This window comes from Raphanus sativus, chromosome 3, assembly GCF_000801105.2.
Source record: "Raphanus sativus cultivar WK10039 chromosome 3, ASM80110v3, whole genome shotgun sequence".
NCBI lineage: Eukaryota > Viridiplantae > Streptophyta > Magnoliopsida > Brassicales > Brassicaceae > Raphanus > Raphanus sativus.
Window position 1 is genome coordinate 18,912,120 of NC_079513.1, and position 11,433 is coordinate 18,923,552.

Below are 11,433 nucleotides of genomic sequence, written 5' to 3' on the forward strand. Positions count from 1 at the left end.
AAAGTTTCAAATTAAAAAGAGCATTAATAATAATTAACCAGTTTATAACATTCAAATAAATATATCAATTTTATTTTTTTGCATTTTTTATGCAAAACACGACTTCCATTTTTGACGGAAAATTGTGATTTCTCGGTTTTGGCGTTAAACGTGATCTACGTTATCGGCGGAAAAACATAATTGTGATTCTAACAGGAAAATGCGATTTTTTGTTTGGGGGGACTAGATTTTTCGGTTTTGGCAGAAAATGCATTTTTGGTTTTAACGGAAATACACAATTTTGCTTTTGGCAAAAAACGTTTTTTGCAGGTTTTGTGGGAAAACATAATTTTCTAATTTTGGCTGAAAACATATTTTTCGGTTTTGGCGAGAAAATAAAATTTTCTGTTTTGGAAGGAAAATGATTTTTGGTTTTGGTAAGAAAACGAAATTTTTCGGCGGAAAAAAAAAATTTCGGTTTTAGAACAAAAACATAGTTGTTTCTTTCTTTTGGCGGAAAATTGAGATTTTTTTGGTTTTTGCGAGAAAATAGAATTTTATGTTTAGGCTATGATACCCTTTCTTACTTTCACCTTTTCTTTTTAATTAATTTTATCTCAAAAAATTTTAAGTACCTATAAAAAATATAGGTGGATGTATTGAATCTGAAATTTAAGGTGATTTGATTTTATTGAGTTTCTATATTATTGTAGGAGAATCTTAGAATTTGATGGTTTTTTGTTAAACAACTCTAGAATCTCATCTAAAACTATGAGATTTAGATTTTAATTTTATAATAAAAAACCTCTTTCAAACACTATAAAAATAATTAAAACACTCTAAAATCTTCAACTTAAATTTTGTTCAATAACATTAGATTTTAAAGTGTTTTTTAAAATTCATGTTTGAAGAACAATAGATTTTTCATATTAATACAAATAACCTCAAATTTTTAATTGAATACACCGCTCATAGATTTTTTTTTATAAGAAATGTTTTAAATTTTATAAAACTAAAACATACTTATAAATTGTATACTTATATTCTATTTTTACTACATAAAATAGGCTTGTAATTGTACAATATTTCTTTGCTCTATCTGTCCCTCTGTTTATCTACCTAATTTCCATCGGTCATTCTCCCCCTCACTCTCTTTTTTCTCTTTTTCTCTATTTTTTATTTCAATTTCTCTCATACGTAATGTTCAAATAATATATTATTTTATTTTATTTTATTTAAAAAACCTAAAATAAGATTGTATTTACTTCTACGTACTATACTACATGGTCATCAGCAAATTGTTTTAATTTGTATTATATCAATCAAATATGCTTTTTAATATGCTATATCATACACTATAACATGTCTTATGAACAAATATGTTCTTTTATATTAGACACTGTATTTATTACATTAAACACTACAAATATATAGTGTTAAGAAAGTTAAATTATTTTTATTGTTGCATTTCTGTTTGAAATATCTATTCTATATAAAAACTATATAAATAGAATAATATCAGCTGTTGTATGTGGCCTTTAATCGCTCACGCGTTACGGAAAATTTCAATGTCTATCTATGAGGTAAAAATATATGATTCCTATCTTAACATTTAGACCAAAAAGATATGATTTCTATACCATGGACATATTTATTTTGACGAAATACCATGGACATATTCTTAATTTTTTTTTCTAATATGGTTATACCACAATTTTTTTCTATGAGACATCTACCAAACTTCTTTCGCAAAGACAACAGTTGAAAAGAACATAACGGATGATCATCGGATTAATAACATATTATCTGATATAATGTGCGTATGCTGATTTGTCTGGTAGCTAAGTTTGTGAGAACGTACTACTGGTGATTCAACCCTCTTTAACTCCAAAGTCAAATGTCAAATGTTTTTAGGTGAAGATCCAATCTTAAGAGACATGCAAGAGTAACAAAGATGTCCACGTGGGATTTACTTCATCAACTTTGCAGACTCGTAGACATACCACGTGCATTTAGACCCCAACACATTTATTATTAGTACGAATTTCTTTTTCAGTTATCTGTTGAAACCCCATATAAGAAGTCTTTTTACATGTCTTTTTGGTTTAATCATTTCCTCAAAAACTCTTTCAATCACCAACACGATGCCACCATCGTGTTTGCGTTTACATTTTCTCTCTTTACTCTTGTTTACTTCAAGCTTCTTGATGATCAATGCTCTTACTTGTCGTCCCGACCAGATCCAAGCTCTAATGAAATTCAAGAACGAGTTTGAATCCGCCGGTTGCAACCGCAGTGACTATCTAAACGGAGTCCAGTGCGATGACGCCACTGGTGCGGTCACGAAGCTACAGCTCCCAACTGGTTGCTTCACCGGGATTCTAAAACCCAACAGTAGCCTCTTTGAGTTGCATCATCTTCGTTACCTTAACCTCTCTCACAACAACTTCGCTTCCTCTTCACTGCCATCTGAGTTCAGCAATCTCAACCGGTTAGAGGTCTTGTCTCTTGCCTCTAGTAGCTTCACTGGTCAAATCCCTTCCTCATTTAGTAAGTTAATATCTCTTACCCATTTAAACCTTTCACACAACGAGCTCACTGGTAGTTTCCCATTTCTGAGAACTCTCACCAACCTCTCGGTTCTAGACCTTTCTGATAATCAATTCTTAGGAGCCATACCTTTTGATTTACTTCTCACTATGCCCTTCTTGTCTCATCTTAATTTGAGAAAGAATCATCTCAATGGTCATATTGAAGTTCCCAACTCTTCATCTAGACTAGTGTATTTGTCCCTTGGGGAAAACCAATTTGAGGGACATATCCTAAAGCCCATCTCAAACCTCATCAACCTAGAGTACCTCGAGCTTTCCTCCCTAAACATCAGTTATCCAGTGGACTTGCGCATCTTCTCCTCTCTCAAAGCTTTGTTGATCCTTGATATTTCTAAAAACAGGTTGTTACCAGCCGGTTTAAGTTCAGGTTCAGACATCCCACCGAGTTTAGAGAGTCTTGTTTTGTCAGGATGTGACATTCTCGAGTTCCCAAACATGCTAAAGACCCTTCAAAACTTGCATCATCTAGACATTTCCAACAACAGAATCAAAGGGAAAGTGCCTGAGTGGCTCTGGAAGTTTCCTCGTCTCAGCATAGTGAGTCTTGTTAACAACTCTTTCACCGGACTTGAAGGTTCTTCAGAAGTTTTACTTAACTCATCAGTGCAGTTAGTAGATATTGCGTATAACTCCATGACAGGAGAGTTTCCTGTTCCACCAACTAATATCATCTACTTGTCAGCGTGGAACAATAGTTTCACAGGGAACATACCTCTCCAAGTTTGCAACCGAAGCTCTCTCAGAGTTCTTGATCTATCCTACAACAACTTCACCGGTCCGATACCTCAATGTTTGAGTAACTTAAAGATAGTGAATCTCAGGAAGAACAGCTTAGATGGAAGCATACCTGACGAGTTCCACAGTGGTGCTTTGACGCAGACGCTTGACGTTGGCTTCAATAGACTAACGGGGAAGCTCCCAAGATCGCTTTTGAACTGCTCCTTTCTGAGGTTTCTAAGTGTTGACAACAACATAATTGAAGACACGTTTCCTTTCTGGCTTAAAGCTCTACCAAATCTGAAAGTCTTCACTCTCCGCTCAAACAGATTCTTTGGCCAGCTCTCTCCTCCTGATCAAGGTCCCCTCGCGTTTCCCGAGCTACATATACTTGAACTATCGGATAACAGATTCACAGGGAGCCTGCCAACAAACTACTTTGTTAACTGGAAAGCATCATCAGTAAAGATAAATGAAGATGGGAGTATATATATGGGAGACTACAAGAATGCTTATTATAGCTATGTAGATACTTTGGATTTGCAGTACAAAGGTCTGTTCATGGAGCAGGGGAATGTCCTTACTTCCTACAGCACCATTGATTTCTCCGGAAACAAACTCGAAGGACATATTCCTGAATCCATTGGTCTTTTGAAAGCATTGATTGCGCTTAACCTATCAAACAACGCCTTCATAGGCCATATTCCTCTGTCTTTGGCAAGTGTTTCGGAGCTCGAGTCACTAGACCTGTCAAGAAATCAGTTATCAGGGAGTATTCCTAGAGAACTCGGGAGCCTCTCGTTCTTGGCGTATGTAAGTGTGGCTCATAACCAGCTCACAGGTGAAATACCACAAGGACCACAGTTTAGTGGGCAAGCTGAGACATCATTTGAAGGCAATGAAGGTCTGTGTGGTCTTCCTCTCCAAGGAAATTGCCTTTCGCCACCAACACAACAGCCTATGGAAGAAGACAAAGAAGAAGAGGAAGGAGTCTTAAACTGGAAAGCAGTGGTTATAGGGTATGGTCCTGGATTCTTGTTTGGATTATTAATAGCTCACGTTATTGCTTCATACAAGACAAAGTGGTTTGTTAAGATAGTTGGTCCGGATAATCACAAGGAAGTGGATCCAGTAAGCTTGTTTATGTCTCTCGATTCAAGATGTGACAGTTTCAATAATAAGAGAGTGATGTAGAAAAGTATTATGTGAATAATAAGAATAGTGTAGAAAGTAGTGTGTTGATAATTTGTTAGGGATGTAAGAAAGAGGGCTTACCAGTTTATGTATCCTATGTTCTCTCACATGGAATCTCTTTATTGGCGGATGATGTTCTGAAAAGGCTTATTATACACTGTTTCTGTGGTATTTTGAAATAATTTGAGCTAAGTTTCTTACGGAAGGCATCGTATTTTACAAGAAAATGGATCAAATGAAAATAAGAGTCAGAGATTGTAAGATTATAAGACTATAACCCCAGACTATATTATATTAAGTGTAAGTGTTACAACTAAGCACTGATTTGAATCAGTTCAGCAATCCTACATGATAATATATGGACTTACTAAACATAGCAATCTGCTCCACAATTTGGAATTGATATTCTCAAGTGTTATCTTTCGATCATAACTGAAACCAGTCTTCATAGATCAAACTCTAATCTCATGAAACGAACATACAAACAAACGTTCAGTTGAGAGACTGAGAACATACTTCAACATTCTTTACTACTTTGTGTCAGGATTAACAATCAACGTTGTCAGTTAGTCAGTAGTTATAGATATAGCTATTTATCTATGGCTTTCATGTGTGGTTGAACAGAGAACCAGAGGAAATATTTATAGCAAATTAGCAATTGCCAATTATTTAGACCACAGAAGAATGTGTAAAATTGGAAAAAGTCAAGAAACAATGAAAACTTTCTCAAGCACTAACTTGTACTCTCTCTCAGTTACAACTAAAAACAAATTTACATTTCAATATTCAACTTCGTCATGTATTCATAAAAAAATACACTTCACTTGAACAATACACAGAGAGATTGCAAAAAAAAAGGTTTGCCTTATATATTTACAACTCACAACATTCCTTGAGTAATGGAAAATTTAAACTGGTGTGACAACATTAGTGTAATCTATGGAAGAATAATAAACAATCAACGACTTGAAGTCAACTAGTTTCTTCTTTTGCAGATTCTCTGGTAACACTACTAGCCTTGAGTTTTAAGGACATCTCTCTGTTGCTGATCTCTTATATACTCTGCCTCCAATGTTGAAGAAGTGATGTTGCGGAATGGCAGATTTTGCGGTCCTTGTGCTTTGTAAGATAGGAAAGCTTCTTCATGATCCTCTTCGTTTCCGGAGCCGTTGAGCTGATGGTGAATTCGTCTTTGAGCAAAGAGAGTGTGTCTACGCAGATCGATGTCTCTTTTGTAGACAGGAGAATTCCCTTTGCACTAGCCTTATCTGCAGATTTCTCAGCTATTTCAAACAGCTCCAACATCTCTCTTGAGTTCTTCTTCACGGCCGCTGGACCAGACTCTTGCTTCTTAATCGCTACCGCTTCATGAGCCACCGATCTAGGGTTTTCAGGTAGAGCAGCAGGTTGCTTCTTCTTCTGTATTGGTTTCTTCGCTGCCAAAACACCAGCCTTGTTCAGATTATATTGTTTCTTGTGACACACTTCAAGAACCCTAGACCTCTGATCTGCCGTCGTTTTCTTAGTCTCTGCTGCAATACCACGAGCAGTCACAGATCTTTTAACTATCTTCTTCTTCAAATCTGGACACACTTTCGCAACAAGATCTGCTGCAGGAGTCTTCTTAACGAGCCTCGTGTTGTTGGAAGTAGAAGGGTCTCTGGAATAAAGAGTTCTCATCCAGGAGAGGAACAAGGCTTTAGCTTCCGTACTGATTTTAGGGTTTCTATGATCTTTGAGAATAGCCAAAAGAGATATCTCTTTAGACACGCGGACAAGATCCTTTGCGCAGAAACTCAATTTCTTCAAGTAACAAAGTATATCAAAACATCGATCAGCACCATCGATGGTCTGCGAATTCGCGGCTCTGATTGCTATGGAACACAAACGACGAAGATCGGACATCTCCTCCGTTGCAATTGCAACCTTCGTCATCTTATTGGTCAGGTGCTTTTCTTTCCTAGAGAATGTAAGAGAAGAGAAGTAGCTAGGGTTTTGATTTTGGAAATCAACGATAGAGATCAGAATATGGAAAATCAACAATAGTGAGCTCCAGATAGTTTATATAGAACCCTCGAGTGTAGAGACCCCTAAAAAAGGAAATTACAGAAACTTCCGTTGATCCCAAGCAATTACACTCGTGTTTCATCTAACAAAGAGTCCGAAGTTGCGTGAAAACGACGCCGTCATATTGAGACGGTTACGGTATTTCCATTTTTTTACTTTGCTTCAAAGGGGTAAATGCGTCAGGTACGATATTTCAACGGTAACAAGATTACGATCAAACGACAACGCTCGATCTTGTTATCTTTGTTGTTGAGTTACAGCTGTCCTGTTAATTTTTTTGTTTCTTTTTTCAACAACAGAACTTTATTAATTATACTGTAAACATATTATACAAATACACACATAATAATGAAACACAACAAATAACATAGATAAAATGATACATAAAACCATAAAACACAAAGAAAAGCATGATAAGCTTCTCTTTGAAAGGTCTTTTTTTTTTTGTTGTTGTTAATAGAGTTATAAACTCATATTGCCTAGCCATCGATTTTCCTGTTAAGATTCAATATATGCACACTCATATTCCATATGCGGTTCTTAAGCTATTGATATTGAAAATTTAGTGAGCATCCTTTGGTCACCATATATGCCAATGATATATTTCATTTATGTACAAATTTTTGAGATAGACTATAATGCAATTTTCATTTTATAATAATTCAATATAATTTAAATTTATCTACATCACCCTTAAAATAAATTATTTGCATCATGGTTGAGCTTCTTTTTTGTAATTTTGCCTCAATTAATTTATTTTAAAAAGATATAGCATTTCTGGAAAACCAACTCTAAACCTTTTGAATTTGAAATCACTAATTAATCATTTGGTCAAACCAATGGACTAAAGACATATCACTAACATAGCAACATATCGTCTGACTCAAATATATTGGTCATTTATTCAAACAAAATGATAACTAATGTTAAAAACATAGCTCAAAAACAGAGTTGTGCATACCTCAAAAACAGTATTGATTATGAGACGCTGCAGACATTCAAGAAGTTCATGTAGACGAGTATTGGCGGTGTAGTTGAGGGAGGATATCTTGTTGCGGATAAGCTTACAATATTCCAAACGAGGTGAAGGATCCGAATTATGAAATTTGACCAATATACTATTTAACATAAAATCTTCTTTACATAATAAGCAAAACTATATATATTACATAACCATTACTAACATTTACTTCACTAAACATAACTCAATGAATCCCTAGCGCCTGCATTTGTCTAACCATCAACATAGACGAATCATACATCTCCTTGCGGCTCACGTCACCTTCCTTTCCCCCTTCCTCTTTGAAAAACCTCTCACTTCCATCCAATGTACACACCACTTGGCTAATGCTAGGTCTTAGCTTTGGATCGGTCCTCGTGCAAACCAACCCCAACCTCAATACCCTGGCCATCTCTCGCCTCTCGTACTCATCATCTAGATGTACATCCGCAATCTCCTCCAATGGTTTTTTCTTGTTACCAACCAAGTCACGGATTCTCAACACCAAAAGAGCGTCTTCCTTTTTCCTCGTATAGTCCACCGCGGGCTGGCCCGTAACCATCTCAAGTATCACCATGCCAAAGCTGTAGACATCAGCTGCGGTCGTTGCCTCGCCGGACTCCATGTATTCAGGTGCCATATAACCAAAAATCCCTTGCGCTGAGCCCTTCTTCTTGGCAGCTTGATGTGCCTGATCGTTCCTAGATAAGAACTCGGCCAATGCGAATCCACATAGCCGCGGATTCATGTCTCTGTCGAGAAAGATTGTTGAAGAAGTTATGTTCCGGTGAACAACCTGCTCGTCCCATTCCTCGTGGAGGTAACGTATCGCGCAAGCAAGCGATTTAATCACGTTGTACCGGGTTTTCCATCGCAAAACCATGTTCCCAGGCATCTCGCTGTGGAAGAGAAGATGGCTCAGCTTCCGGTTCGCCGAGTAATCATACACAACAAGCATTTCGCCGTGCTCCGTGCACCAGCCTCGGAGCATGACAAGGTTACGGTGTCGAAGCCGGCCTAGGTTGAGCAGCTCGGTGGAGAACCGTGTCACTAGCGCGGGACATTTCGTCATACCGAGACGTTTCACCACAATTTTCTGATCCCGGTTTAGCAAACCGTAATAAGCCGTACCGAAATCAACCTCAGCCACACGACGCGCGTCAGAGAAGTTATCAGTGGCTAAGACGATGTCGTTGTACGAGATCTCCCTTGGCGTGTCCAACACGAAAGACTTGGATGACATCATCCGACGGCTGTTGTTAGTAAAATAACGATTCTCTCCCGTCTCCGCCGTCTGGTAAATAGAGTCCTCGAGGGCAGTGACGTAATCTGACGACGGTGTTGACTCGGAAGACGCGTTTAAACTCGTCGTGGAGGTGGTAGGGTTCGTCGTCGTCGCGGTGGTCGTCGTTGTAGTCGCCGACGTTGAGGTTGATTTTAGAGAGGATAAAGGAATGTAAAGAGGATGGCTTTTGAATGAAGGTAACGCCGGCAAGTCACCGGAGAATTCGCCGGAAAGTGCTCCGATCACCCATTTCATGTTGGGACGAAGATGCGGGCTGTTCAAGGAGCAGAGGAGAGCGAGATGAATCATCCTCTTCATGTCGGAGACGGCGTAAGAGCCTCTCGGCAGCCGAGAGTCGCCGGCGGCGAGTATTTTCCGGTCATCGGATAACCTCCGAACCCAGTCGAGCAAGACGATCCTGTCCTCCGGGAACGAGAGGTCCACGGCGCGTCTCCCGGAGACGACCTCCAGCAGCACGACGCCGAAGCTGAACACGTCGGTTTTAGCGGTGGCGACGGTTTTCTTCCGGCGGAAACTCTCCGGAGGTAGGTACCCGATGGTCCCGCCGATCCGAGTCGAGTCGGCGACTCGGAACTGGTGGTTTCTGAAGGAGGAGACCGAGTCGTAACTCGGATCGAGGTCAGGCTCTTCCACCTCGTGCTCTAGCCACCGAGCCAAGCCGAAGTCTCCGAGCCGAGCGTTGAACTCGGAGTCAAGCATCACGTTGCTCGTTTTGACGTCTCGGTGAATGATCTGCGTCTCTAACTGCTCGTGGAGGTAGAACAAAGCCGCGGCGAGTCCTTTTACGATTTTACCCCTCCGGTCCCAATCCAGCGGTTTGAATTTAGAGTTCATCTCCGGTCTACGGAAAAGCACCCGGTCTAAGCTCCGGTTAGGCATGTAGTCGTAAACCAGAAGCAATTCGTCGTCGTTTAGACACCACCCTCTCAGTTTCACTAGATTCCGGTGCCGGAGCTGAGCTACGGCGACGAGCTCCGCCGCGAACGTTTTCTCGAACTGCTCTCCTTTTTTCTCCGCCAAGCATTTCACAGCCACGGTGGTTCCGTCGCTAGGCAGCACCGCCTTGTAGACCCGGCCGAATCCGCCGCTTCCGAGGATCAGCTCGTCGCTGAAACCGTTAGAGCCGATGTAGAGCTCGGAGTATCCGAAGATTCTCGGGTTCTCGGCACCGATCTTGTCGGAGAGCTGAACACCTTCCATGTCAGTGAAGGGTTTATCGTTAATCTCTGGAAAGTTGGAGTCTTTATGTCTCTCGCTGATACAAAGATTCAAGCTTTTCACCAACTTGGAGCTGTGTAATCGCCGGAATAGATCTCCGACCAGACTTACGACTTGACGTCCACAGTCACGAGTCTTCTTCTCCTCTTCCTTTGTCTCCTCAACCATCGCCGGCGTCTTTATGGAGGGCTTTAACTCGCCGGATTCCGCGGGTAATACGAAACAGAGACGGTCCACTGACATTGGCGCCATGTGTACGTGTAATGATATCAAATGTGAATTGAGTTTATGATATGATGTGCTTTATAAACATATATGTGGCGATCTATTAGATTTCTTTGACCGTCCAAAATTTAATGATGGATTTTTGCCAGCATGACTGATATGATATATAGGTGTGTTGTGGAAAATTTAATATAATGTTTCAAAAAGGTATATATTATTATTTTCTCTTGAATATTGGTGGCATTAATTTCAACAAGATTAGGTTTGCGTGGTTTGAAATTAGCAAAACCATAGATCGGGTTTGGTCATTTAAGGTGATGTGTCATGGCCAAGTATTCACAATCTCTTTCGTATAAAGTTCCTTTATTTTAATTTGTAGGTGTAGTTGAGTTTTTAGTGAGAAAAAACCTCGAGATTTTGAGAAAATGTTCTATATATACAGAAATAAACTTAAGTTTTATTTATGTATTGAGAAAACTGCGACCGAAGAAGACCTCTTCAAACTTTTAAGCGTGTCGTCGAGAAGAATATTGACGGTCTAAATTTGTCTTCCTCTATTTGTTTCTTTTGTTTTATTTTGTAATATAAATTTTAAATAAACTTCTTTTTTTTGGTTCAAGAACGTGTAATGAGTTTGAAAGCAGTACGCGCTACCTTTAGCAAAAAATAAAATTACGCGCTAGTTTTAGGTTGGAATTTTAACACGAAATACCAAGGACAACAAATATTAACAACTTTAGTAGAGATGCCATTTTTAATAGAGCTATTATTGTATGAGTCAAGTACAAGGCAATGAGATATAGTAAGCTTTTGTGGAGTTCTAAAGATTCAGATACTTTTGAGGTCTGCCAAACAAAACATGTCACAACATTCAACTAGTAGAGAATTCGTTCTCCTCGAGCATAATGCTACACTTGAATTCAACTTTCTAACTGTCATCACATTAAGAACCTTTGATCCATGATTTTTCTTAACCTGCGACTGACTTTGATGGTATATGCAGGCGATCCAACTATTATCACATTTGACTGTTATAAGCTGTGTTATAGATTATAGTAGTTAATTTCATCCATGTAGGTCTTGAGATCGATTCCCTTGTTGTGATCTCGAATATC

At 39.0% G+C, this 11,433-nt stretch overlaps 2 protein-coding genes and 1 pseudogene across 2 annotated transcripts; 1 reads left to right on the plus strand and 2 right to left on the minus strand.

Moving 5' to 3' along the window:
* The first annotated feature begins 1,536 nt into the window (after nt 1-1,536).
* LOC108844550 (receptor like protein 26-like) lies at nt 1,537-4,673 on the plus strand. Its single transcript, XM_018617820.2, has one exon. It carries the CDS (start codon nt 2,124-2,126, stop codon nt 4,500-4,502), a length of 2,379 nt encoding a protein of 792 aa, XP_018473322.2. The 5' UTR covers nt 1,537-2,123; the 3' UTR covers nt 4,503-4,673.
* Nucleotides 4,674-5,366: 693 nt separating this feature from the next.
* On the minus strand, nt 5,367-7,662 carry LOC130509154 (uncharacterized; annotated as a pseudogene).
* Nucleotides 7,659-10,429, minus strand: LOC108847868 (receptor like protein kinase S.2). Its single transcript, XM_018621227.2, has one exon. The coding sequence runs from the start codon at nt 10,343-10,345 to the stop codon at nt 7,775-7,777; it is 2,571 nt and encodes an 856-aa protein (XP_018476729.1). The 5' UTR covers nt 10,346-10,429; the 3' UTR covers nt 7,659-7,774.
* Between the last annotated feature and the right edge of the window lie 1,004 nt (nt 10,430-11,433).

Bases quoted from the DNA above. Each gene is read 5' to 3' on its own strand.
- LOC108844550 (XM_018617820.2), top strand. From the start codon at position 2,124: ATGCCACCATCGTGTTTGCGTTTACATTTTCTCTCTTTACTCTTGTTT.
- LOC108847868 (XM_018621227.2), bottom strand. From the start codon at position 10,345: ATGGCGCCAATGTCAGTGGACCGTCTCTGTTTCGTATTACCCGCGGAA.